Raw genomic sequence first — 25,139 nt, forward strand, 5'->3', positions numbered from 1 at the left:
GCAGAATAAGGGATGCTGAAAAGAAACTTAAGTAATGCCTACAGTGTACTGTGTGAGGTGCACTGATGGCATTACTCCACTCGCGGGTTCATACCCAAGGGGCTGGTACTAAATGCAGCAACCTGTGGAGCTTTTGCTATGTTGAGTACCAGCCTCTTGGAAAGGGTGAACATAATAGCATAAATTAAAGATAGCAAATTTATCACACTGTCTCGGTAAATTTCGCGAATGCTCTCACTTACAATGTATTAAGTATATAACCTTTTTCTATATTAATTAGCAAACAAAATTATATTGGTAAACCTGAAGAATATTACCGTGGCCTGGTTCCCCCAGGCAGCGCCTGTAATATTGACCTCCTTTTGCTTGTTGTTGTTTGTTAAGTGGTGTGCTAAACACTGCACCCATTAGGTAATTATACTGATACTTACCCTTACCTAGCCTTAAGCTACTCTTAAACTAACTAGGCAAACTTTAGCCTAGCCTTACACTACAGATTAGTATAGCTTAATAGTCTAACCTAACCAGGCTAACCCTAGCCTTTTGCTACAGGGTAATAGTCTAACCTAAAACATTTAATTGATATCATACCGAGGAGCCTGACCCAGAAGACGCCATCTTGCTCTGACGGCGATGACGTTAGGCTATTTTCTCTTCAATTTGGTTGTTAGACTCTAGTTGTTAGACTTCTCGAGAAGCCTGGCTTGTTGTAGTAGTGGCAGTGGGCAGGATTTGCCTTTGAAACGGCTCCCTTACTTGTATTATACCTCCTTTGTGTTTAAGTTGTTTTCTCTCTGCAATGACATAATTCTTTTATAAATTCTTTCAAATTTTCAACTTCCACCCTTAGTAGATCTGCAAATAAAATTACATTAGCTATCAATTTCTCTTTATTTTCCTGATATGATGCTGCACAAAAATACTAACTCTATTTTCAATCCCATTATATGCTGGGCAGTAGAGTAATAAATGTTTTAACTTTTCATCTTTTTCCTCACAGCACAAAAATTTTGTACCTTCTCCTTTTAGTCTATTTCCATCATTTAATCCTAGTGTGCCTAGTCTAACCCTACTATAGTAGATTCACATCAACCGTACATCTGATGTCTAGGCCAATCCCTTAGGATGCTCCTGATTGGCTGTTGATAAGCCAATCTCTGGGCTGGAAACTCAGCCTCTCTCGAGAGTTCACATAGACAGGATGTATGTCCCACCTCCTGAGGGATACGTCTTTCAAAAGTATCCCTCAGGAGAGGTGGAGCATACATCCTGCCTATATGAACTCTCTTGAGAGACTGAGAGTTTCCAGCCATGTGATTGGCTTATCAACAACCAATCAGGAGTGTCGTAAGGGACTGGCCTAGACATCAGATACAAGGTTGATATGAATCTGCTATAGTCAGCATTGTTTTTCAGTATTGTCATACCAGATTTCTTCTCTTATGTTTTCTTTATATTTTCTGTAGTCTTTATGTTGTCTTGTTATTCTTTTCTTTCTTCCATGGTTTTCTGTCCCATTGTTTATTATTTTTATTATTTCTTTTAGCTGTTTACCTTTATGTGAATTATTTACATTTCTAGAGATTTTATAGTTTCTTACCTCTAAATTATTTACACTACTAAAGACTATTGTTTCTATCTACAGTTCTCTGAGATGTCTTTTTTAGAGCATTCTGATCAGCTGAAAGTTTTCCCTTCTCTTCAACTCCCCCTTACTAATGTATACATCTTTCCTCTTTGTTTTTCTGCTTATTCTTTAATTCTCATCTTAATATCCTGTCTGTTTCTCTTTCTTTGGCAGTCATGTCTGGTACTGTAGATATTTTCTTGTATATTTCCTTCTTTGCTTTCTTTAGCAGTTTAGCACTTTTTAATAGGCTATGCTCCACTTTTCTCTCTCATTGTTGAGTTTTACAAGTCTTGCTCTGGGTCTTGATCTGCCTGTCATCTCAGTGTTTTGTACGTGTGATCAAAGCGTACCTACCCTCACTACCTCTTTGATTTTCCATTCTTTTTAACTTAGGTCAAGTTCCCTTTGCAAAAATTTTACTGCACCTCTCTTCATCTTCATCTGGCTTTTAACAACAGAAAAACAACACGTTTTTTCTTAAACTTGGCAAAAATATTTTGCAGCGCTGCCAGTTCTTCTCTCAGGTGTTAAGCTGACCTTAGGGCATGAAGACGTCAAACAACTGGGACAAAACCCCCTACTGGGAAAGGTAGTCGTCGCTTAATTGTCTTTCATGCTGGGCTGGTACCATTCTTAATGCAAATATTCTTTTCAGTTCCCAAAATTAATTTACTTATATATATAACGAATTGTTTCTTAAAAGTTTTGTATTTATAACGTGCAGTAATATTATCTATATAATATAGTCTTGTCATTCCTGTCTATTATTATCACTATATGACATTTATGACCCAAATAATCATTTATTTGTTTTGACAAAACCTTATGAAGATATAAGAATAGAAAAATGTTATGATTACTCTTAATGGAAAGAAACGAGGGAGTATATTATATAAAGATGATAAATTGAATAGCTGCCGATAATTTCACTTGTATATTTATGCCGCTCTCTCTCTCTCTCTCTCTCTCTCGTCTCTCTCTCTCTCTCTCTCTCTCTCTCTCTATATATATATATATATAGATATATAATTATATATATATGTATATATATTATATAGTATATATATATATATTTATATTATATATATATATATCTTTATATATATACATATATATAATATATATATATATATATATATATGTATATATTATATATATTTCTATAGATTATATATATTATATATTTTATATATATTATATATATATATATATATATATATATATATATTATATATATCTATATATATATATATTATATATATATACTATATATATATATATATATATATATATATATATATATATATATATATATATATACATACAGTACATTAACAGTAAATTAACACAAAAACAAGTAAATTAAAAGTGCGGAAGTTCAGTGGCTTGTGATGATCACAAGAAAGGTCCTAAAAGAGATTTAATTAGATGTATATGAAAAACAGAGACCTGGAAGAATGGAAATATTTTTGAAGGAGTGCCGAGGCAATAGGGAACCCCCAGAAGTATACTGCTCCCATGAGACATTAACAAACACCAAGGAGGGTAAACCTCCTTGACAGACGCACGGATTTAAAGGGGTAAATGGGAAGGGTAGGCCTTTAAAAATTCGAGAGAAGTACATTTGGGAACGTAGGGGCCACGCCCAAATCGCCAAGAAGGAGCCGATAGAGTATACCTAGGTAGTACCTATAGGTTAGGTTAGGTTAGGTGGTTTGTTTAGGTTAGCTGGTGGCCTTGTTTATTGCTAATTCTACATGTGTCATTATGTGTATGTTAAAACGGGTTTTTTAATTCATTCCCCACCCAAAAACCCCGGTTTCCCACTGGGGGTCCCCCAAGATTGGAAAGGTTAACAAATAGGGTAAAAATACTGTTCCTCCTCAAAAGAAGGTCAGCTTTAGATAAAGCACTAGTTAAGTAAATTCATCAGAAAAAAATATCAAAATTATTAGTGGCGGAGCTATTGTCTAGAATTACCCCTGCCTACGTGTACCCTAAATTTGCAGAAAAGTAAATGAATGTTACAATACCTACTTGCGTTATTTGTGATGTTGTTGTTGTTTGTAGTAGTAGTAGTACTTGCGGTCTATGCAGGTCAGGGTGAGGATTATATTTTGTAACGGCTCGTCATTAATTCGGCTTATTTCTGTTTACTTTATATGTATGTAGTTCCTCTTCGTAAATGACTTTTTCCCGGTTATTTCTTTTTTGTTTTGGCCTGTTTTTCCTCTTGCTACCATCTCTTCGTTAAATGGCTATTTCCAGATTATTCCATTCTTATTTTGCTCTGTTTTTCCTTAACTACCCTCTCTTCGTAAATTACAATTTCCCGGTTATCTCTTTTTTAAACTGCACAAAAAGTCGATGTACAGAAAAAATCTTAATAATTTTGCTAACCTGTGTATCCTGAGGAAATATTTCAATTTATTCATTCTTTCATGTCTTCATTATTATTCCCTGGTTTAGTATTCAGAATTGCTTTACATATGGAATCACTCTACGAAAACTTCAGTTCTGTCATTATTGTCTCTGATCATTAATAACATGAAATGGGTAGTAGCTAGGAGCCGAAGGCACGCTGCAAAGAACCTTAGGCATTACTTAAGGTACTTGGCAGCATGAAATTGGTAGCAGCTAGGAGCCGAAGGTACGCTGCAAAGAACCTTAGGCATTACTTAAGGTCCTTGGCAGCGTGCCTTCAACCCCTAGCTGCGACCCCTTTCGTTCCCTTTATTGTGCCTCCTTTCATATTCTCTTTCTCTTATCTTACTTTCCACCATCTCCTAACAATTGAGTCATAGTGCGACTGCGAGGTTTTCCTCCTGTTACACCTTTCAACCCTTTCACTGCCAATTTCCGTTTCATTGCTAAATGGCCTCATAGGTAGGCTACCAGTGCATGGCCTTTGGCCTAAATGCTATATATTAGTCTGTTAATATTACTCTCTTGCACCGTTGTTCAATTGGCTCATCGTAAATGCTTTGTAAGATTTTGAACCACAGATGATGAGCAAAGAATTTTATCTTTGTACAGTAAAAACATTATAATTCGAGGCCAGATGCTCAAATCTGTGTCTGCAGTATTTCTTAATTCTGATCTTCCTTTGCATTCAGATCTTCGTAGACCGTGCCATCCGCCACATAATAATAGATGTGCAGTTCATCTTAACAGTTTCGCCTTTCCTTTTGTAATGCACTAGAATAGAAATTTCATTCCTGTTGTGACGAATTATGGCATGAACGACCAAGTCTTGCAGTTGAACCGTTTGAACTTCAAAAGTTCAACTTTTTTTTTTTTTTTTTTTTTTGCTGAATTGAGTTGAATGTCTGGTTTCATTGCGTATTTATTGTAAATCCAGTTTATTTTACTTTGCCATTTATCTTATTTATTAATTTTCTTAAATCTTATTTAGCTTTGTTATTTCTCTTTCAAGGTTTATTCTTTACATTTCAATTTCCTTCTCTTCAGTGGAGTTGTTTTTCCTATTCTGGCTCTTAGGCTTGTAATATTCTACTTTATCAACTAGGGTTGCAGTTTGGCCTGTAATAACAACAACAACAACAACAACAACAACAACAACAACAACAACAACAACAACAACAACAATAATAATAATAATAATAATAATAATAATAATAATAAAATAATAATAATAAAATAATAATATAATTAATAATAATAATAAAATAATAATCATAATAATAATAATAATAATAATAATAATAATTAATAATAATAATAATAATAATGATAATAATGTTGCTACCAGATGGGAGCAACATCAAACACATAGATGAGACAGGATACAAATACCTGGGAATAATGGAAGGAGGGGATATAAAACACCAAGAGATGAAGGACACGATCAGGAAAGAATATATGCAGAGACTCAAGGCGATACTCAAGTCAAAACTCAACGCCGGAAATATGATAAAAGCCATAAACACATGGGCAGAGCCAGTAATCAGATACAGCGCAGGAATAGAGGAATGGAAGAAGGCAGAACTCTGCAGCATATATCAGAAAACCAGGAAACATATGACAATACACAAAGCACTACACCCAAGAGCAAATACGGACAGACTATACATAACACGAAAGGAAGGAGGGAGAGGACTACTAAGTATAGAGGACTGCGTCAACATCGAAAACAGAGCACTGGGGCAATATCTGAAAACCAGTGAAGACGAGTGGCTAAAGAGTGCATGGGAAGAAGGACTAATAAAAGTAGACGAAGACCCAGAAATATACAGAGACAGGAGAATGACAGACAGAACAGAGGACTGGCACAACAAACCAATGCACGGACAATACATGAGACAGACTAAAGAACTAGCCAGCGATGACACATGGCAATGGCTACAGAGGGGAGAGCTAAAGAAGGAAACTGAAGGAATGATAACAGCGGCACAAGATCAGGCCCTAAGAACCAGAACCAGATATATTCAAAGAACGATAGACGTAAATAACATCTCTCCCATATGTAGGAAGTGCAATACGAAAAATGAAACCATAAACCACATAGCAAGCGAATGCCGGGCACTTGCACAGAACCAGTACAAAAAGAGGCATGATTCAGTGGCAAAAGCCCTCCACTGGAGCCTGTGCAAGAAACATCAGCTACCTTGCAGTAATAAGTGGTACGAGCACCAACCAGAGGGAGTGATAGAAAACGATCAGGCAAAGATCCTCTGGGACTATGGTATCAGAACGGATAGGGTGATACGTGCAAATAGACCAGACGTGACGTTGATTGACAAAGTCAAGAAGAAAGTATCACTCATTGATGTCGCAATACCATGGGACACCAGAGTTGAAGAGAAAGAGTGGGAAGAAATGGATAAGTATCAAGATCTGAAAATAGAAATAAGAAGAATATGGGATATGCCAGTGGAAATCGTACCCATAATCATAGGAGCACTAGGCACGATCCCAAGATCCCTGAAAAGGAATCTAGAAAAACTAGACGCTGAAGTAGCTCCAGGACTCATGCAGAAGAGTGTGATCCTAGAAACGGCGCACATAGGAAGAAAAGTGATGGACTCCTAAGGAGGCAGGATACAACCCGGAACCCCACACTATAAATACCACCCAGTCGAATTGGAGGACTGTGATAGAAAAAATAAAAAATAAAATTATAATAATAATAATAATAATAATAGCTCACAACCTCATAAGCTAGGCTAAGACTGTCGAGTGGGAATTTGTGTCATATCTGTATCATATGTGATAACTTTCACCTACAAAAGATGTATGAGGCATTAATTCTACAAAGCCTGTGTTTTCCAAAAACTACGAGGCCTTTTGCTTAAAGAGCGCTCGTAGACGCCGTCCCTGCAACTTTGCTTTATAAATGGCCCGGCTTGTTTGGGTTACTATGTCTGCTTTTCCATAAACTCAGTTTCAAGTTAGTTTAATTTATTTACTAATATTAATGTAGATTCTACGAAGTTGTTTTACTATTCATTCTCCAAAGGTACCAAATGTCATTAGGAATGCTGCAGATGATATTGACTTTTGTGGTGAAAACATTCAGGAAATTGATAAAAAGATAAGGATTTTTGGAGAAGCTGCAAATCAAGTTGGCCTGGAAATAAAGAAGCTAAAACAAAAATCTTGAAAGTTTCAAGGCAAGAGAGGATACTGGGTAACATCAGGTGTGGAAACATGGAGTTGGAAGCTGTCGAGAATTTCAAATACCTTGGATCAACAGTTACAACTGAAAATGGAGTAAAGGAAGAGGTAAAACTAAGAATAACAGCGGCAGCCAGATGTAGTTGGGATTTAGCCAAAGTTCTCAATAGCAATATCTTAACGAGGAGAACAAGGGTGAAGGCCTATACAACCCTTATTAGACCCGTGTTAACGTATAGTTGTGAAACCTGGAGGCTGACAAATGATCTGGAACGAAGGTTGGAAGTGTTTGAGAACGGAATCTTGAGGAGGGTATGTGGACCGGTCTTTGATGCGGAGATGGGGCAATGGAGAAGAAGGCATAATAATGAACTGGGGGAAATGACAGTGATAACAAGGACAATTATGGCTCAAAGCCTGAGGTGGGCAGGGCATGTGGCCAGTGCTCGTGAGGATAGACTGATAAGCCAGATTACTAGAGGACAACAAGAGGGGAGACGACCTCAGGGAAGACCCCGCATGAGATGGTCTGATAACATAAAAAGGGACATGACAAAGCTTGGAGTGGATGGTCCACGGGATTGGTGGGATTTTGCGCAAGACCGTAGTCGTTGGAAGCCTCTTGTAGCGGCGGCAAAGAGCCATGGAGGCCCGCAGCCAGTGGTGTCAAAGGATCATTTTGAAATATCGTTTGCATCAGCATATGAATCATATTAAACTCGAATGACTGGTTTTGCAATCATTTCTCCAAATACTAATTACACAAGTAGTCTTCTGCAGGTGTGTAGTTTTCACTGTTAAATTTTAAATCACTCCAATTGCATTGAACAATGTTTGAACTAAAATAATGAGAAATCTTATCATTTTATCCATTCGTCAAGTACTTTGAGAGCTTTGAATAGATTAGAAACATGCCCAATCAGCGGCGTTATAGATTGTCTACTCGGAAGTAAATGTACATTTCATTAATAATTTAAAGGAGAAAAGAAACCTACATCGAAATTGGGATTTTAAGAGAAAAATGTCGACTTTTAGCCTTTTCTTACAACTATATTCCTTTTTTGTTCAATCTATTTTGTTAGAATGCTACATTTATGCAATTCCCTTGCATTATCTCAAATACCTGTATAGGTTTTCTGCAGTTGGCCACAATGTACGCACATACTAAGCTTGTATATTAATTCCAAGGCCAATATAGTACAGGTCAGTCGGAGAGAAACGGCCGAGACAAATTTCGTGGGCCTCATCTCCAGAAAAACGTTGTGTTTGTCGGCCACGGGTCACTTAAAAGGGTCAGGTGGGAATGTTGTGTCGGCGTGGGGTGATTGTGGCCCACTCTGGAAGGCGAGTCACCGATAATCTCTTCTCCGTCTGACCTCTACTGCATTGGCCTTGATTAATTCAGAATGTAATAATTAAACCAACATCCAGTGATAGTAAGTTACTTACGTAATTTGACAATTTGGAAACACCGGAGAAATATGTGAAGGTTTGTTAACCTCAATAAGTCTGAGTCCAAGATTTTAAGCCGAGTAGGGGATTGTTGCCAAGAGTGCATCTCGTGGGTGCACTGTAGGCATTACTAACGGTTCTTTGCAACGTCCCTTTCATCCCTTTTACTGCACCTTCATTAATAGAATCTTTCTTCCATCTTGCTGATCACTCTCTCCTAACAATTATTTCACGGTGCAACTGCAAGGTTTTCCTCGAGTTACACCTTCCGAACCTATTTACCCTGTTTCCTTTCCAGCGCTCAATGACCTCATAAGTCTAAGCGATTGAACCTTTGGCCTAAACTCTATACTCCATCCATCAAAGATTTTACTTTGCTGATCTCATTACTGTGGGTTATATCGATGGTCTGTTAGAAATTGGTTTTAGTTGTAATGAAAAGGTTTCCCCGTGTTTTCGTCAAGAGGAGATAAATTCAAGAAACGAGCGGGTTTCTTATTTCCGTAAAGTTACAAAGATCTTAGTAAAAGTTGAAGGTTTTAACATCCTGGTTCCTTGCACCCTACTGTTAGCCTAACATTTTAATGCTCTTACCCCATGTTTATGAATAATAATGGATTAAAACCGGGCTATGACCTTTCAGTGTGGCCTTCTCCCGACTTCTGCATATTCTCTCTCTCTCTCTCTCTCTCTCTCTCTCTCTCTCTAATATATATATATAATATATATATATATATATATATATATATACGTATATATATATATCTATATATAATATATATATATGATATATATATATATATAGATGAGTCATATCACATTACCGTGATTCATATACATACATCGAGCTACAATGTCCTTTAATATCTAATTCGCTCTACCTCGGAATTAATATATTTTCATATATGCTTAACCGAAGGGGTTTTTAATACACGATAATAGATTTGCCTGGTCCCAGGCGCGAACCTAAGAAGCCTTTCAAATCCAGGACGTCAGTGGAAGCATATATGAAAATATATTAATTCCGAGGTAGAGCGAATTAGATATTAAAGGATATTGTAGCTCGATGTATGTATTTATATATATATATCTATATATATATATATATATATATATGTATATATCATATCTATATATATATATATATAAATAATATATATATAACATACTACATATTTATATATATATATATATAAAGATATATATATACAATATTATATATATAATATATATATATGTAATATATATATATATATATATATATATATATACTGAAATATAATAATATAATATATATATACTAAATTATGAATATAATAATATAATCTATATTAAAATATATATATATATATTATATATATATATATATAAATTTGTGGTGTTGGTTTGGTGTATAACTGGATCACGAAAATATGGAATGTGATGAATATATAAATAAAGACAAAATCCACGAAGGAAAGAGATACGATAGAGATCTGCAAGGCCCCTCGACTTCTTGTCCTTTACTTAGCAGACAAGAAGTCGAAAGGCCAATTGCAGATCTCCATCGTTTCTGTTTATAGTAACGAGAACGTTTCGAGAATGTGAAGAAATCGAGAATTAATTAGAGGGCACTGCGGTTGACAGAATTACACACACACACACACACTTATATATATACACGTATATATAATATGTGTGTGTAATTCTGTCAACCGCAATGCCCTCTTAATTCTCGATTTCTTCACATTTTCGAAACGTTCTCATTACTAGGCCTAGATCCAAACAAATGTATATATATATATATATATATATATATATATATATATATATATTAATATATCTATATATATATATATTATATATGTTTAATTCAGTCTGAACACTCTATTGATATTTTAGTCATGTGTGGTGACTCAATAATTTACAGTGCAGAATACAAAGTGAAGAACAGTCGAAAAGATCCAGTAGGTACAAGATAATAAACAGGTTAACATTACGGTGCAAAGGAAGGTTCCCAGTGAACCAGGATCAGCTTTAACAAAATATCAATGAAGATAACGGCTGACCAGTTATCTTTTTTTTTCCCCGCTTATTTCATTAATGTAACCACGTTCCATAATGGCAATGCACAGCGAAAAATAGCTATGTGTGACGTATACTGTATGTATGTATGTATGTAGTATGTAGTAGTATGAGTATATGATGTATGTATGTATGTATGTGATGTATGTATGTACTATGTATGTATGTATGTATTATGTATGTATGTAATGGTATTATATATATATAATATATATATATATATTATATATATATTATATAAAATAAGATAAAAGATTGTTTTTTTTTATCCCTGTGCTTCTTATATGCCGATCAATCACCTCCGACCTTGCCGTACAGTTAGGTACAATTCGTAAAGGAGTGACTCATTATCTCGTCTCGGAAGTGGTGAACCCCAAATACTGGACAGAACTGACCTGTGGATTAAAAGAAGTACGAAAGGAACGGTTAATGAAGATTCCAGAAGGCACTCGATAATCCCTCTGGGTTAATATGTTTACCCTCCGCCTTTTGATTGGAGGGACGTTGGGATTATCGTCCCCAGAGTACATTCAGTTAAATGGGTTCCATTTTTCAAGAATCGGAGTGATTGTTGTTTGGTATTGTTGCAGGTTGAGCCAGACTCGTGCTGGAACCGGCTTTATGGCTCCAATGCAACCGGTAAAAACAAGATTTTTAGAGTAGCAGGCCTTTCTAACGAAAAGAACCGCTTCCACTTTTTAAGCGTTTTACTTCACCGCCATTCCCGCTTCCTTTTTCAGTTTTGATGTCCAGCGAATCCAACATTTCTATTTTAGTGCAACTGCGGGGTTTTCTTCCAGTTTTACCTTTTCTGGATATGCTATATCCCAAGTTCCCAACTCCTTTATATCCAGGATTAATCCTGTTTTACAAATAGACCTTGTTTTACTCCGTCTTAAGCACTGGATAGCCGAATGTATGGTAAAAGGAAGGAAATTAAAGCAAGTTCAATCAGATCCACAAATTGTTTTTCATCTAGTGAAAATATGTTTAGGAGTAGGCACACAATAGATGAACTTGAAGTACCAAAACGTGTATTCCCTGTGGAAGTTTACGTTTTGCTTTTGAGATCATCAGTAAAATGCATTAAATTCTATGGATGAAGATTAAATTTGGCTATTTGACATGATTATGAGAGATATATATTTGTATTCTGTCTGTATTAGTTATAATTGTAGATGGCAATGAGAGTGCTAATTAATAAACTTTTAGTCTTCCCTAAAAAACAAGGGCCGTTTTCTTTGAAGCAGGTTGAACGACTGTGTTGTGCTGCCACCTCGCGGAAACAACGCCAACTGGGTCAGGTGAGGAGAAGTTTAGTGAAGTCAGTGTGTGGTGGACCTGTGTAGTGAGATGACCGGAGACGTTTTAACGCTAGACGGCATGTGTTTTTAAATGCTTTTAAAGTTTTGTTATTTTTAGTTCAAAACAGATCTCAATGGAGCGTCACATAGTTTTAGGTAAGTACTGGAATCATTTTACACAGTAACGTTTTTCTTTCAGTATCTTTGAAAATTAAAAAAGGTAAGTTTACCTGTACAGGTAAACCAGACGCCGCTGAGGTGAATCAGCCAGGTGGTTTCGAGATGGGCGGGAGGAAACGGTAGTACGAGGAACGAATGGGTATAATTTGTCTTATTTACCAAGTGTGTTAAACAGATTTTTCTTTTTGGAACGGTGCATCCTTTAGCCAGGTCTAGCATAGCTTAGTGGTTTCGAAATTTTGTGCGAGCAAGAATGAAAATTGTTTTATGGTAACGAAGTTAAGGCATAGGCTTAGCTAAACTTGATTTGTCTTTAAGATGTTTCATGCCTTGAAACAATGTTTTGAGTATTCCAAGATATTTCGATGTCTGATCACGCTACAGACCACCCGTGCATGATTCAGTTTTGTTGATTTGGCCATTGCGTTTGTGAAGGTTTAGAGGTGTTAAATGAAAGGGAAAATAATATGAATTTACTTTGACAGAACAAGATAAACCTCTCCTAGCGTTCAGTGGAAGGTATGAGTGCACATTTACCTGGGTATGGGGCTTTGAAGCGTGGTGGGCAGTTCGAATATTATGATGCCCCTACCAAACTTCTTTCGCCTCACCTCTTCGCCCCCAGGTCAAATGAGGTCACTTTTTTTTTTTTACATATTTAGTTAAAGGGTCTATGCTTGGTATTTTTTTTCTTTATATGATCTGGCGAAATAATATTCATCATTGTTGACCGTGATGGTTTAATATGCAGACTAGCTTGACCTGTTGAGCAAGTAAACGGATGTTGCAAATACCTTAGGTCTATATCGTCAACAAATTATTCCTGAATTCCATGTTCGTTTGGCTGGCTTACATGATGCCTGTACGGCACGAATGTTCAGGCTATTTTCATATATTATTATGCAATTAACGTCGTTAAATGTGGAATCCAACGTTCGCTTATTCAGGCCTATTTTGTTAGTTTGTCGGCCATAGCTTGCTGTCTTATTGATTAAATTCCTCTTCAGTTTTTAATTTCCGTGATTCCTGTTGAGGAGGATGAGTCTTTGTTTGTGTTGATAACATAAGCCCAAGATAAGTTTAGGCGGTCAAATGCCCCCCACCCCCTCCCCCTCCCAACCTCGTTGTATTTATGCCCCATTAATTAGAAACATTCATGTTCATACATGTGTAGCGTCGGTAACCATGTGGTATGTGTCCCAGGAGGCATCTGTAATCATTACATTTTTGTGTATTAAAAGCAAGAAAAGCAGTTAAAATCGTCTATGGTCGGTACTGTGGATTTTTTTTTCATAAGTATTGTAAATACCCCAGTGGGTATTGTAGAACTTCAAAAAGCTGTGTTTCGAGGACTTTTGCGATCTCTATTTCATGCCGTTTGATAACTGCAGTTGTCTAATTTTTTCATTAATGTACTTTGATGCTTATGAAAGCTACAATTACTAGATGGCAATGCCCTGTACTCAATTTGAATTTTTTTATGGTTAGTTTATATTCTATACAAGTAACTTCCATTGCAGTGGATAAAGTAACATATCAGTTTACGGGAGTGAATATTTATTACTTGCAACCGTCCTAGAAAAGTTGAGTCCTCAGTGCAGCTGTGGATCACACAATGAAAATCCGCGCACTAGTCTTATTTGTATTCTCTACGAGTCATTATTTGAATGTGTTTTGACCACTCCTTTAAAACTGACTGCAGTCTGATATTCATGGCGATCACGAATCGATTATGTATCCATGCATCGAAGGAATTTTTTAGTTAATTTTATTGCGCTAAAATGTGTTTCTTTTTTTTGTTTTGTTTTACTGGTCGCTGATAAGAGATGATTGAGGTTGGTAGTAGTTGGTCGAAATAAATAACTTAGATTGCCGGATAGTCTCTGTTTAGTAATGCCTGATTGAAATAAAATCAGGGAATACAATCCAGCTCAATGATCGGAATTTCAACTGCAGTCGAACTTCAATTGTTTTGCCTACAATGGAATAGCAGGTGCTCACTATCGCCTTCGGTTTCCTGGAGGTATTTCCATTGAAAGGCACACAGACAGCGAACCAGCCAGTAAGGGATGCTCTCAAGAATACGAGGGAAGTTTTGGATTCTCTCTTTTTCTCATTGCTGTTTTTTCTGTTACCGTACATGAATTTGTTCCATAAACCCTACTTTTGTGTGTTTTTATTTATTTATTTATTTCCTTTTTTGAAAGACTCAGACTGATTTTCTACAGACCGTTTATAAGGGTTATATAGCAATGCAACATCTGGGCCACAAGTTTATTTGAACTCGCGTTCTTAGTCATATTTCGTGTCTGTGTTCTGCTTCTCATATCTTAGACATGTACAACCCCACTTACTTTATCACCCTCTGCTATGCCCTGCTTGCTGCTAGTGAATTTTTATAGTTCTAGTTAAGGGCCATGTGAGATTTTTTTTTTTTCATTTTCTTTATTTATTTATGGCACTTGCAACTTGATTTTTCTTGTTTGCGTTAAGGAGAACTATTACAAGACTGGAATAGATCTGAATCAGCTGTAAACTATTTTAAGGCCTTTTCACTTATCAGACAAATTCCAAAAAAGATAGTTTGGTCCAGGAATGTAGTCTAGTCTAGTTTTTTAAAAGAGAATTCCAGGAAGAACATGAACGGTTATGGCATGTATAAACTTGATCTGTTAATCGCAAGAGAAATATGCCGGGGGTTTCATTTTAAGGAAGGTACTGGAAAGGCTGGGGTAAAGGGAAACTGGTAATCCCTGAGGATTTATAAAGTTTGCCTCTCACTATTGAGGGATGGAACCACGGTTACTAACATTTGCCACGTGCAAAGGCTTGTTTTCCAATCGTTTGTATGTTTATTTTTATAGCATGTGTATAATGAATTTCTTCGATTTTATAGCAGAGCCGACACCGGCCCTGATCTATAACCGTGCTTCATCTTTGTGGTGTTTTATATATATATATATATATAATAAAAGGAGCCCATAAAAACACCAAAATATAGAGAGAAAAATACTATATTTCGGAGACTGCTGTCTCACTCTTCAGGTAGATGAAGAGGGAGACAGCAGTCTCTGAACTATAGAATTTTTCTCCCTATATTTTGGTGTTTTGGGGGGCTCCTTTTATTAGATGGAATCCTATTGTAACAAAATTTTTTCCATTATATATATATATATATATATATATATATATATATATTGGAAATTTTCCTATTTCCAATTCGTCCTTAATATTTTCAATCAAGGATATTCTTAGCACTCATATGAGGTCCGGGCAAATCTGGAACTTGATGAATATACATAAATAAAGGCAAAAGCCACGAAAGAAAGTGAATCAATGGAGTACTGCTGCAATGCCTTTCGACTCTCTTCCTATACTAAGCATACTATCTATCTGTGTGTGTGTATATATATATATATATACACATACACACAGATAGATAGGTAGTAGATAGATAGTATGCTTAGTATAGGAAGAGAGTCGAAAGGCATTGCAGCAGTACTCCATTGATTCACTTTCTTTCGTGGCTTTTGCCTTTATTTATGTATATTCATCAAGTTCCAGATTTGCCCGGACCTCATATGAGAGTGCTAAGAATATCCTTGATTGAAAATATTAAGGACGAATTGGAAATAGGAAAATAGAGTCACACGAACTGCAATGCTTTGTCTTCCATAAATATCCCTTCATCTCCAGTGTCCATTCTATAGTCCCCGTCCATGTAGCCTAGATTTGGAGTTTTCCAACTCTAGTGCCTGCAGGAACCTAGTTGATAGTGTCACATACTATTCTCTTTGGGGTTGGTTGAAGGTCATGCCCAAGCCGTCTCCCTCACACTCTCGTTTGCGTCCCATCCAAATATGGAAATTCCATTATTTCCGTTATGGTATTATTCCTAAGGATGTATCCGCCTTGCAGATGTTATAAACAAACAGAGGAACGTGTCGCACAACATTGTAAACTTGTTGAATAAAAGTTTTGCCGAATGCTTCTTATGGTTTTCCAGCATTTACCAAGAATTTGTTCTCCACTGGAAAGGTCGTTGGCTTGTTTTTAACCTTTTTGTGATATGTTCAAGTTGCCAACACGTGTTTATGACATGCCTCACTGTAGTGTAGTCACACCCCATTTCTATCCTGCCTTGTGACTCATAATTTCTGAACGCTTTCTTCTCAAATTGACAATGTCAAACGAAGTCCTTACTATGTTATAGTCTTAGGTATATTTTTACTTTTGTATGGAATTCCAATCTACTATAAATGATTAACAAGACTTATTCAGCCTGTCCAGTGTTTGCTTGGCTTTATTTAGTCTTTCACTAACTTAAAACTCGAGAAAACCTTTACTGGATATCGTTTTGTAAAGTTAGAAAGATTCAACATTTTTTATCTGTTAAATCCCAGCGTACATGCTGTCAACATGATTTCTGTTTCGTAAATTTACTTTGAGTCCCATCTCACTATCTAGGTATATGATACATTCACTTTAAGAAGGTCTTTAGGTGTCGTCTGTCAAGCTTTTATTGTTACTGCAATCTAAAAAAAAAATTCTAACATCTTTGACCATTATTACATTTCGTTATGAAACCTGTAAGGGCAAACAACAAAGGTGAACTACATTCCCGTGTAGCACCTCATTTAACATCGAGTTTTGGTACTCAACGTACTTCCTGACTCGAAAGACATATACATGTGCAATTGTTATCGATACACTGGTTCTGGTTATAACCATAGTTAATTTGGTTAGCAGGTGCTCCGTCTGTCTCTAATGGCATTGGTGCATCATACTGAAAGGGAATAAGATTGCAGTTTCTCTCTCTCAAGGGAAAAATGAGAGAGAGAGAGGGGGGGGGGGCGTGTTAAAACGAGTAAATAAAGCATGCCCTGTTTTACCCAAAGTTTTCTTCCAGGCCAACGTATTGTTTTCGTAAGCAGTAATGATTATATTCTGCCTGGTATACAATTTTAAGGCATTTTGTCCTTTTGCGCCAGAATTAAACGATTGTTTCAAATTACACATCCAGTTTCGGTAACTCACACCCAGCTGCATTTCTTCTAAATATCAGTTGTAGCTAGATGGTTTAACTATAAGAATAATGTCCTTATACTTTATGGACCTCTTCCTAAAGGGCGTATCTACGTAATTGGTTGTTCATGAATGTGAAAGGTGCTTTTTAATATAGATTTAGCAGTAGTTCCGTTGTGAGAGAGAAATGATACTGGTTATCTGAAAAGTCTGCATTTGTCAGGCTCCGTAAACATCAAAATAGAGGTAGGTACACTTGAGCGATAAACTGCCTTCGTTTATGTATTTCATTTAACAGTAACAGTTGCTGACTAACAGCCAACACAGTGAACTCGCGTTGACGGTTTAATTATATCGCGCCAAGTTTAGTCACTGATCAGTTCATAGACAACCGAAAGGGAGTAACCAACCAAGGAGGTTCTTAGTGCCCTCTGGCGCGGATGCTGAGGCAACCTGTCTAGGATGTCTGTCTGGTTTGTGCTCACCCTCTGGTCAATTTTGATCCCATATTTCTCATTTTACTGCTGGAGCGCAGGCGGCTTGTTCTTTACTCTGCGGCACCTGTCCTCACTGAGCGTTTATTTTACGAGTATTTCTTAAATTTTCATGTTTTGTTTCGGTTGCCTAATTGTTCAGAGTCGTGGCAGTATAGAATCTGCTGTCGCTTCTTAAGGTTTTGGTTGAGTCGTCAGTTTGGTCTAGGATTTTTAGTTTTATCACTAGGCTTTGTATCTTCTTCGTCCAGTTCTCCTCTTGAAGATGCTTCGCGTTGCTCCAGAAGTCTTGTTTTGCCCTGTTGAAGTTTCAAGTGATGATCTTGTATTCCGAAGTCATTTTTACGTTTACGGGACATGAGCGTTTCTCATGGGATTAGGCAAGAGGCGCCTTGGTTTGCTTGGAAGCAGCGTCATGACTGAGGAGACTTTGGCCGAAAAGCAATGAGAACTGCTTTTATTTAGTAGTTTAGCGAAGTCTGAACCTTAAAAGCCCAAGTAGCTATTAATGGAACATATTCATTCGTATCCCTCGGCCGCCGGGTTGAGCAAGTGACCCTGAGGCAGGATATGCTTGCTGTTTAAACTGAATTAGTTGTAGTGTAGTTAACATTTCTTGCAATAAAATGTGATAAAGAATAAGGGCGTTCTTTTTAAACATGGAGGTATCCAGGACATTAATCTCTTTCGCTCTCTCTCTCTCTCTCTCTAATTATATATTAATACTATATATATATATATATGTATATATATATATGTATATATATATATATGTATATTATATATATACTATATATGTATCTATATATGTATATATATATTAATATATATATTGTATATATATTATATATGTATAGTATATGTATATATATATATATATATATATGTATAGTATATTGTATATATATGATATGTATATATATATGTATATATATATAGTATGTATAGTGTATATATGTATATATATATGTATATATATATATATGTATATATATATATTTGTGTGTGTGTTTGCGTGTTTACATGTTTACTGATGTGCTCTAAGCCTCCAACACAATATACTGTGCTTATAAGAAGGCCGGTAATGTATCCATCCGTGTGACACTAACTGGTCAGGCTGGTTCGAGATCGATGGTGTACTTTTATGTTGTTGAGATCCTACCTCTTTTATAATGACCTTTGAGCGAGTGGAGTTGCCCTGAGATATGAGCTTATGACAGCATGTTGTGTGATCGTCAAGTCAGTGGCTGTTCTCGTTACTATTTCTCGAAGATGTAGACCCATCGCTTTGTGTGAACTTTGAAAACACGCTCTCTCTCTCTACTATCGTCTCTCTCTCTCTCTCTTCCTACTCTGCCCCCATGCCCCCTCTCGCTCCCTCCCATTCCCTCTCCTCTCCGCCGTCTCGTCGTCTCTCTCTCTCTCCCTCGGTCTCTCTCCCCTCCTCTCCTCTCTCTATCTCTCCTCTCTCTCTCTCTCTCTCTCTCTCAATTCTTGCTAAATATTCCCTTCTTGATGAGGACGAAGACTCAATTGACGATATTCCTGCAAAATGCAGTTAACGATGCTTATTTTTTTATTGCATGAAAGGACTTTTTTTTATCTTTTATTTAGAAATATTCAGTGTACAATATAGAAGGTCTCCAATTAATATTGCACGAAATTTCCTGTAACAGTGATCCTCAGATTGTTTTCAGTACACCATTTTACACCTATCTCAAATTTGCTTTATATTTTTATTTTATAAACTATTACTTTATATTTAATTTTACAAACTATTACCTTATATTTAATCACAATTGTTATTGATCTGTAACTATTACATATAACTCAGTCATTGACATTCAAAATGTTATTGTAATATACACCTTGGGATAGTAACTTCTTTGGAGATCATTGTAGGAACGGCGAGCGGAGAATTTTTCTTGGATTCTTTTTTCTTGCTGACATTGGTTTACAACGCTAATATGTCTGCTTGGATATACTGTTTTCATATGCGTTGTTTCAAGGAAGTAATCCTGTATGCGATAGAAAACTACTTTGGGTCTTTTACCCGTTCAGCTCGGAAAGTTTCGCTGTTTTTCATCTTTTCAATAAAAACTGATTTTTGCATTGTTTTGGTCTTGTTTGTCAAGTTGAGAAGCACTGCTTCATTGCACCAGGTGAAGGAGAGGGCAGGGCCGCCGTTGGTGGCCGGTCGGGGATGTCGTTTGGGGCTGGTTGACTCGTTGGTGTTGGTTGGGGGGGAGGGGGCTCTTTCTTCTCCATTCGCTCTTCGGTGCAGTGATCTTGAACCGTGTCTCGCTGATAACAACAAAAAAGGGGTATATATATATAAAAAGAGAGAGAGAGTGTATTGGGAACAATGCAGTGTTTTAACCACACTGTTTTTATTGTCTATAAATTGTATCTTGGTTTGTTTTATTTTGTTTTGACAGTTCCAGTCGATATGATTGTACTTGTTTAGTGTACAATAGCAATTCGTTGATAAGGTCATCTTTTGTTAATTGTGTGACAAATCCGTGGGAATGTACAACACATCCCCTTTGTCCTTGGCATGCGAAGCTTTTCCTGTTTGGCAGACTGCGAACGAACAATACGAAGTTTGTTGTATAAACGAACATGACAACATTGTTTGATTGCTACATGTTTACGCATACCTTTCCTAACTACTTCCTCGTCACTCTAGGGAATGTTTCATCAACAGGTTGTCGTGGTGAGGATTGGTATCTTGCCCCTTTTCACCAGTGATTAAGCTCCGTCATAGAATTGTTGCATATTGTTTTATTGTTGCAATATCGATTTTGTGTTTTATTTAAACTATCAACGACCACGCTCCTCAGGGATATGGCTTTATTATTATTATTATTATTATTATTATTATTATTATTATTATTATTATTATTCAGAAGATGAAACCTTTTCTTATGAGACAAGCCCACAGGGGTCATTGACTTGCAATTCAAGCTTCCAAAGAATATGGTGTCCATTAGGAAGAAGTAAGAGGAGGTAAAGGAAAATACAGAAAGAATAGACCCCACTTATTAAAAAAAGAAAAAAAAAACTAATGAATAAATTAACAAATAGATACAAATGTATTAAAATTCAAGATTAGTATTAGGATATGTATTGCACCTTCGCTTGAACTTCAGAGATTTAGTTGCACGACTTCTGAGGTTCCAGTTGCACAACATCCTCTGAAGGGAGGCTGTTCCACAGTTCAACGGAGTGAAGAATGAAGGCCCTCTGGAAATGAGAAGTTCGACAGCGAGGCAATGAAATGACAACACCTTTAGGAGTCTCCCCTTCTCCTTCCCCATTTCCAGAATTCGGGGTAAAAGAGCAGGTTTGTCGGTCGGAGAAACGCCCGAAGCCTGGAAAGATCTATAGTGAAATCTCCGCGACTAGAATTCGCGGGAGCTCAAGGGGGGTCTCATATGTGAGAATGAGTCACATGAAAGCCGAAAGAAGAGTCTTGAATTGAAATCATCAGAGGTAATAAAGCTCAAGGCACGGCCGAGTATTTTGTTGGTTGAACCATTATATTTCAGTTGTAGGCTTTGATTTGGGTTCCAGGATGTGTTAAGTAACACGTCCCACAGTTTTATACGAGTTTTGTGTTGTTGGCAGTTCTTCGGGTATTTTTTCTGACTCATTTGTAGCTGGAGCTTTTACATAAGCAGTGTAATTTAGTAGTATAATTCTCTCTCTCTCTCTCTCTCTCTCTCTCTCTCTCTCTCTCTCTCTCTCTCTCTCTCTCTATATGATATATATATATATATATATATATATATATATATATATATATATATATATATATATATACACACTTTACAAAGAGGTTTTATACCATCACGCAAACAAGTAAGAGACTTGAGCCGTATGTTGACCGTAAGACTGCTAGGTTAGTATTTCATGTCCACATATTATTGCTATATAGAACAAGTCTGTAATGTTACCTCGCACCATAAATGTATGAGTGGTATATAAAATTTTCTGGTACAGTCCTCATGTCCAGTTTGTTGTCGCTTCTGTGTGGACTGAAAAAGTGAAAGTGTGCTGAGATGTAAATTTTTATCTTTGAAAGCGACACGGAGGGATCGCTTGTCACAGATTCAGCCAGTCTAATACTCTGCCATTGTTCTTGGTAAATCTGCTTTTGGAAACGCCGGGTGTGTGCATGAGTTTATATATGTCTGGCGAGCTCTTATATTGCTACTTTGCAGTGTCCATTCAAGCGGTTGCTTTCTGTAGGTGCTGGAGCTTATTTGTCGTCACATACACCTCCGAATGCCTTCATTCCCGTGCTTTTGGTGGAACTAAGCCAAAAGGCAGAAGTGGCACAGAATATCAGTTCTTTCAACCAGAGGAGTTTGCATCGTTTGACCTCGTTTGTGATGCCACTTCTTGGGATTGTTTAGGTAACATTTTGCTTTTAGAGGCCCTTCTTCTTTCTCTGTGAAGACTTAAAACTCGTGTCGTTGTCGGTGATTCAGAACTGTGCTCTCTTTTGAGCCATTTTTTCTCGTTCATTCATCGACAAATGTTTTGAAAGGAAATTTAAACATTACCCGTTTTTAATTTTATGAATTCAAATAATAATCACCTGCCTCTGAAATGTCTTCCCAAAGATAGAATTATTCGTGGGATTTCGTGATATCATCCGGACCCATGTCTAGTGTCTGGATGATGAGTGGAAGATGATGTATGACTTCCTGGAAAGTATTAGATAGCACAAGTAGTCACGATGTCCGTCAGGCATCGGTGGGGTCAGAAATGGGCGGCTCCGATGTAATTGAGAATGTATGATGAGATGGAATCTTAGCCGCCCCCACCCAACCAAACCACCCCTCCCCTCTCTCACCTGTACGGCTTCTTTTCCAGACATTAACCTCCCAGTTACTCGAGACGAGTCGTCGCTCCACATTTCGCTGACTGGAGGTTGTTACGAAACTCTGATGATGTCTCTCAGTTTCTATGGGCTTATGCACTGCCCAGTTGCCATTATAGGTCAGCTTGGTACCACAGTATGTCTTGTTTCTGTTTCCACCTTTGTTACCCGTGTATGGTTTTGTGTGTGTGTTCGCGTTGCCCTGATGGAGTGCAGAAAGAATATTTGAAGCCTAGCTTTTAGCTTTTAATTCGGTATATTACTGTTGATGATTTGTTTTAGGTTTCTTAATTTTGATAGTATTAAATAACAAAGTTGGTTAGCCTTAATGAAAGACAATTTCTTTTGTATGTCGAATAATCAGACTTTGGGCTGCATTGCGTAAGATCTGGGTCGAAGACATGGAAAGAATCTACCTCGGAAAGAGAATTCTATTTCTGGAAGGTGGAAGAAAAGGGTAAAACTGCCGAAAATAAAGGTCCGCACGACTTAACTTCTTGCAAGGCCATGGCAGAAAAGGAAGACGACTATAGATGAGGAGTGAAGGCAGTTTCCATACACTCGTCATCTGCAGTTGGTTAGTTGCTTTTTAATTCCCTCATACAAATCAATAAATAGCAGTAATAATAATATCCTGTATTTTAGCTCAGGGCCATATACATGGAGTATACAAATCAATGAAAAGTTCAAGAGATTTTATCATCAAGAAGTCAAAAACGAGTAGTGAGAATAAAGACAATTCCAGTTTCAATCCAAAGACGCTCAAAGGTAATGGAAATGAAAAGGGTTTCGTAGTTTTCCGTCTACTGAGTAGAGAATGAATGGAGGCGCCGAATGAGAGCGTAGGCGTTAGTAGAGGGCATCCAGTAACTTCCCCCTGATGTTTGGCAGAATGAAGCCCTGCAGGGAGCAGGTAGGTAAAAGTTCAGAAGGGGGAGTTCTTCCCCGGGGGGGCTTAATGTTAAGGGTAGGGGGAAACGTGTGCACTTACGAAACCCATTGGGTGCTTCTGCTCTTATTCACAGACGCCATCCACTACCTGCTGCTGGTCTTGCTAGCGGCCCTTCTACTACTTCTCGTTTATTGCTTCTCTGTTTCCGCATGAAGCCCTACCACTTTTCCTTTCTTCGTATTCGCTCCGTTTTTGAGTTTTGCTATTATCTGCTCGTCATTTCCCAATACTTCATTCATGTGCCATATTGCTTTCTATTTTTTCTCTTTTTGTACTTGGTTCGTCCCTGAGTTTTTTTTCCTGAATTATGACGACGACGGGGTAGATTTGATTCTTTGCTTCTTTGTGATCATCTTCCATTTACTGTCTGATATTGCTGATGTTCTTCGATTAATACGTACCTCCATAACTCACCAGTGTGGCATGTAGTCTAAGAGATCTTGATTGTGGCATCGGATAGTTGTTTCTACATGAAAGGAACAGATTACGTGAAGTCTTGAATGGGGTAATAGGGTTTCACCTTGTAATCTTTCAGCTTTATGCTTAAACGTGTTTCAAATTATTTTCTCTTCTTTCCCCTCAATCGTTTTTGTGCTACCAGCTTGAATTCGAAAGAGCCAAATATACCGAAACGAAATATCACGGGAGTGGAATCTGCCGTCGATCTAGTCCATAATAACTATTTTTGTAGCAGTAATCCAATGGTGCTCCGTCAGTGAAGCACGAAATTCCGACGTGTTATTCCCTGAACCCGTGATTTCCCGTTCGTCCTACCCCAAGTTTTTGCAGGCGGTGTTAACGTTCTTCCAGGCCGAGAAAAATGCCTCGTAATGCCATGCTCAGTGGCCTGCTGTTGCCCAGGGGCGGGACCTGTTCAAGATGTGACCCTTTGCCAGAGGACCCGTCGATCCTTCATCGCGATAAGTGCTACGTTCCTGTCCTGAATTGACTTCTTCGCCTCGGTATCAGGCATTCCTTTCTACCCAACACACACACACGCGCGCACACACATATATACGTGTGAGAAACTAGGATTCCAGTGAGTTTTGCAGTGGTTATCTACCAGTTACCATATCCATTTTGCTTAATGTACGAATCCAGTTATATAGTTTGCAACTGAATTTCAAACAAACTCAACAGTTTATTATATTATTTGTTAGTTTGGTTATAATATTGATTGATTTTTTTCTGACTGATCCATTATGTAATATATATCTGGACAGATGGAATTTACACTATTATTGAGCTAAGTATTTGTTATATAGTTTATCAGCTGAAGCCACTGGGAAAATTGAAAAAAGAAAAGACAGAGTGCCAAGTATTTCGTGTATTTAACACACCTTGGCACCCTGTCTTTTCTTTTTAAAATTTTCCCAGTGGCTTCAGCTAATGCACAAAATCACGTGCTTACTTTTGTGATTTCTTAGTATTGTTACATAGTATGTAATGACCTTTTTTCATGCGTGTACTGCACAACTTTGTCAGCTCTCTATGTCCTGAGACGTAGAAA

General features: G+C 37.2%; 2 protein-coding genes across 5 annotated transcripts in view; one reads left to right on the forward strand and one right to left on the reverse strand.

The window, feature by feature from the left end:
- Nucleotides 1–3,820, reverse strand: part of LOC135198050 (zinc finger matrin-type protein 2-like) — a 46,084-nt gene extending 42,264 nt beyond the window's left edge. The window contains exons 1-2 of one of the 2 annotated variants that reach the window (XM_064225439.1): nucleotides 3,668–3,820; nucleotides 592–794 (exon numbers count right to left, since the gene is read on the reverse strand). In XM_064225439.1, the coding sequence (XP_064081509.1) occupies nucleotides 592–618 (27 nt within the window). In that variant the 5' untranslated portion in view covers nucleotides 619–794; nucleotides 3,668–3,820. Of the gene's footprint in view, nucleotides 1–591; nucleotides 795–3,663 lie in introns of both variants that reach the window. The other variant, XM_064225440.1, reaches the window with a different exon arrangement.
- Nucleotides 3,821–12,108: 8,288 nt separating this feature from the next.
- Nucleotides 12,109–25,139, forward strand: part of LOC135198051 (protein crumbs-like) — a 199,131-nt gene continuing 186,100 nt past the window's right edge. For all 3 annotated transcript variants that reach the window (XM_064225443.1, XM_064225441.1, XM_064225442.1), the window contains exon 1: nucleotides 12,109–12,243. In XM_064225443.1, the coding sequence (XP_064081513.1) occupies nucleotides 12,222–12,243 (22 nt within the window). In that variant the 5' untranslated portion in view covers nucleotides 12,109–12,221. The remainder of the gene's footprint in view (nucleotides 12,244–25,139) is intronic.

This window comes from Macrobrachium nipponense, chromosome 21 (assembly GCF_015104395.2).
Source record: "Macrobrachium nipponense isolate FS-2020 chromosome 21, ASM1510439v2, whole genome shotgun sequence".
Lineage (NCBI taxonomy): Eukaryota > Metazoa > Arthropoda > Malacostraca > Decapoda > Palaemonidae > Macrobrachium > Macrobrachium nipponense.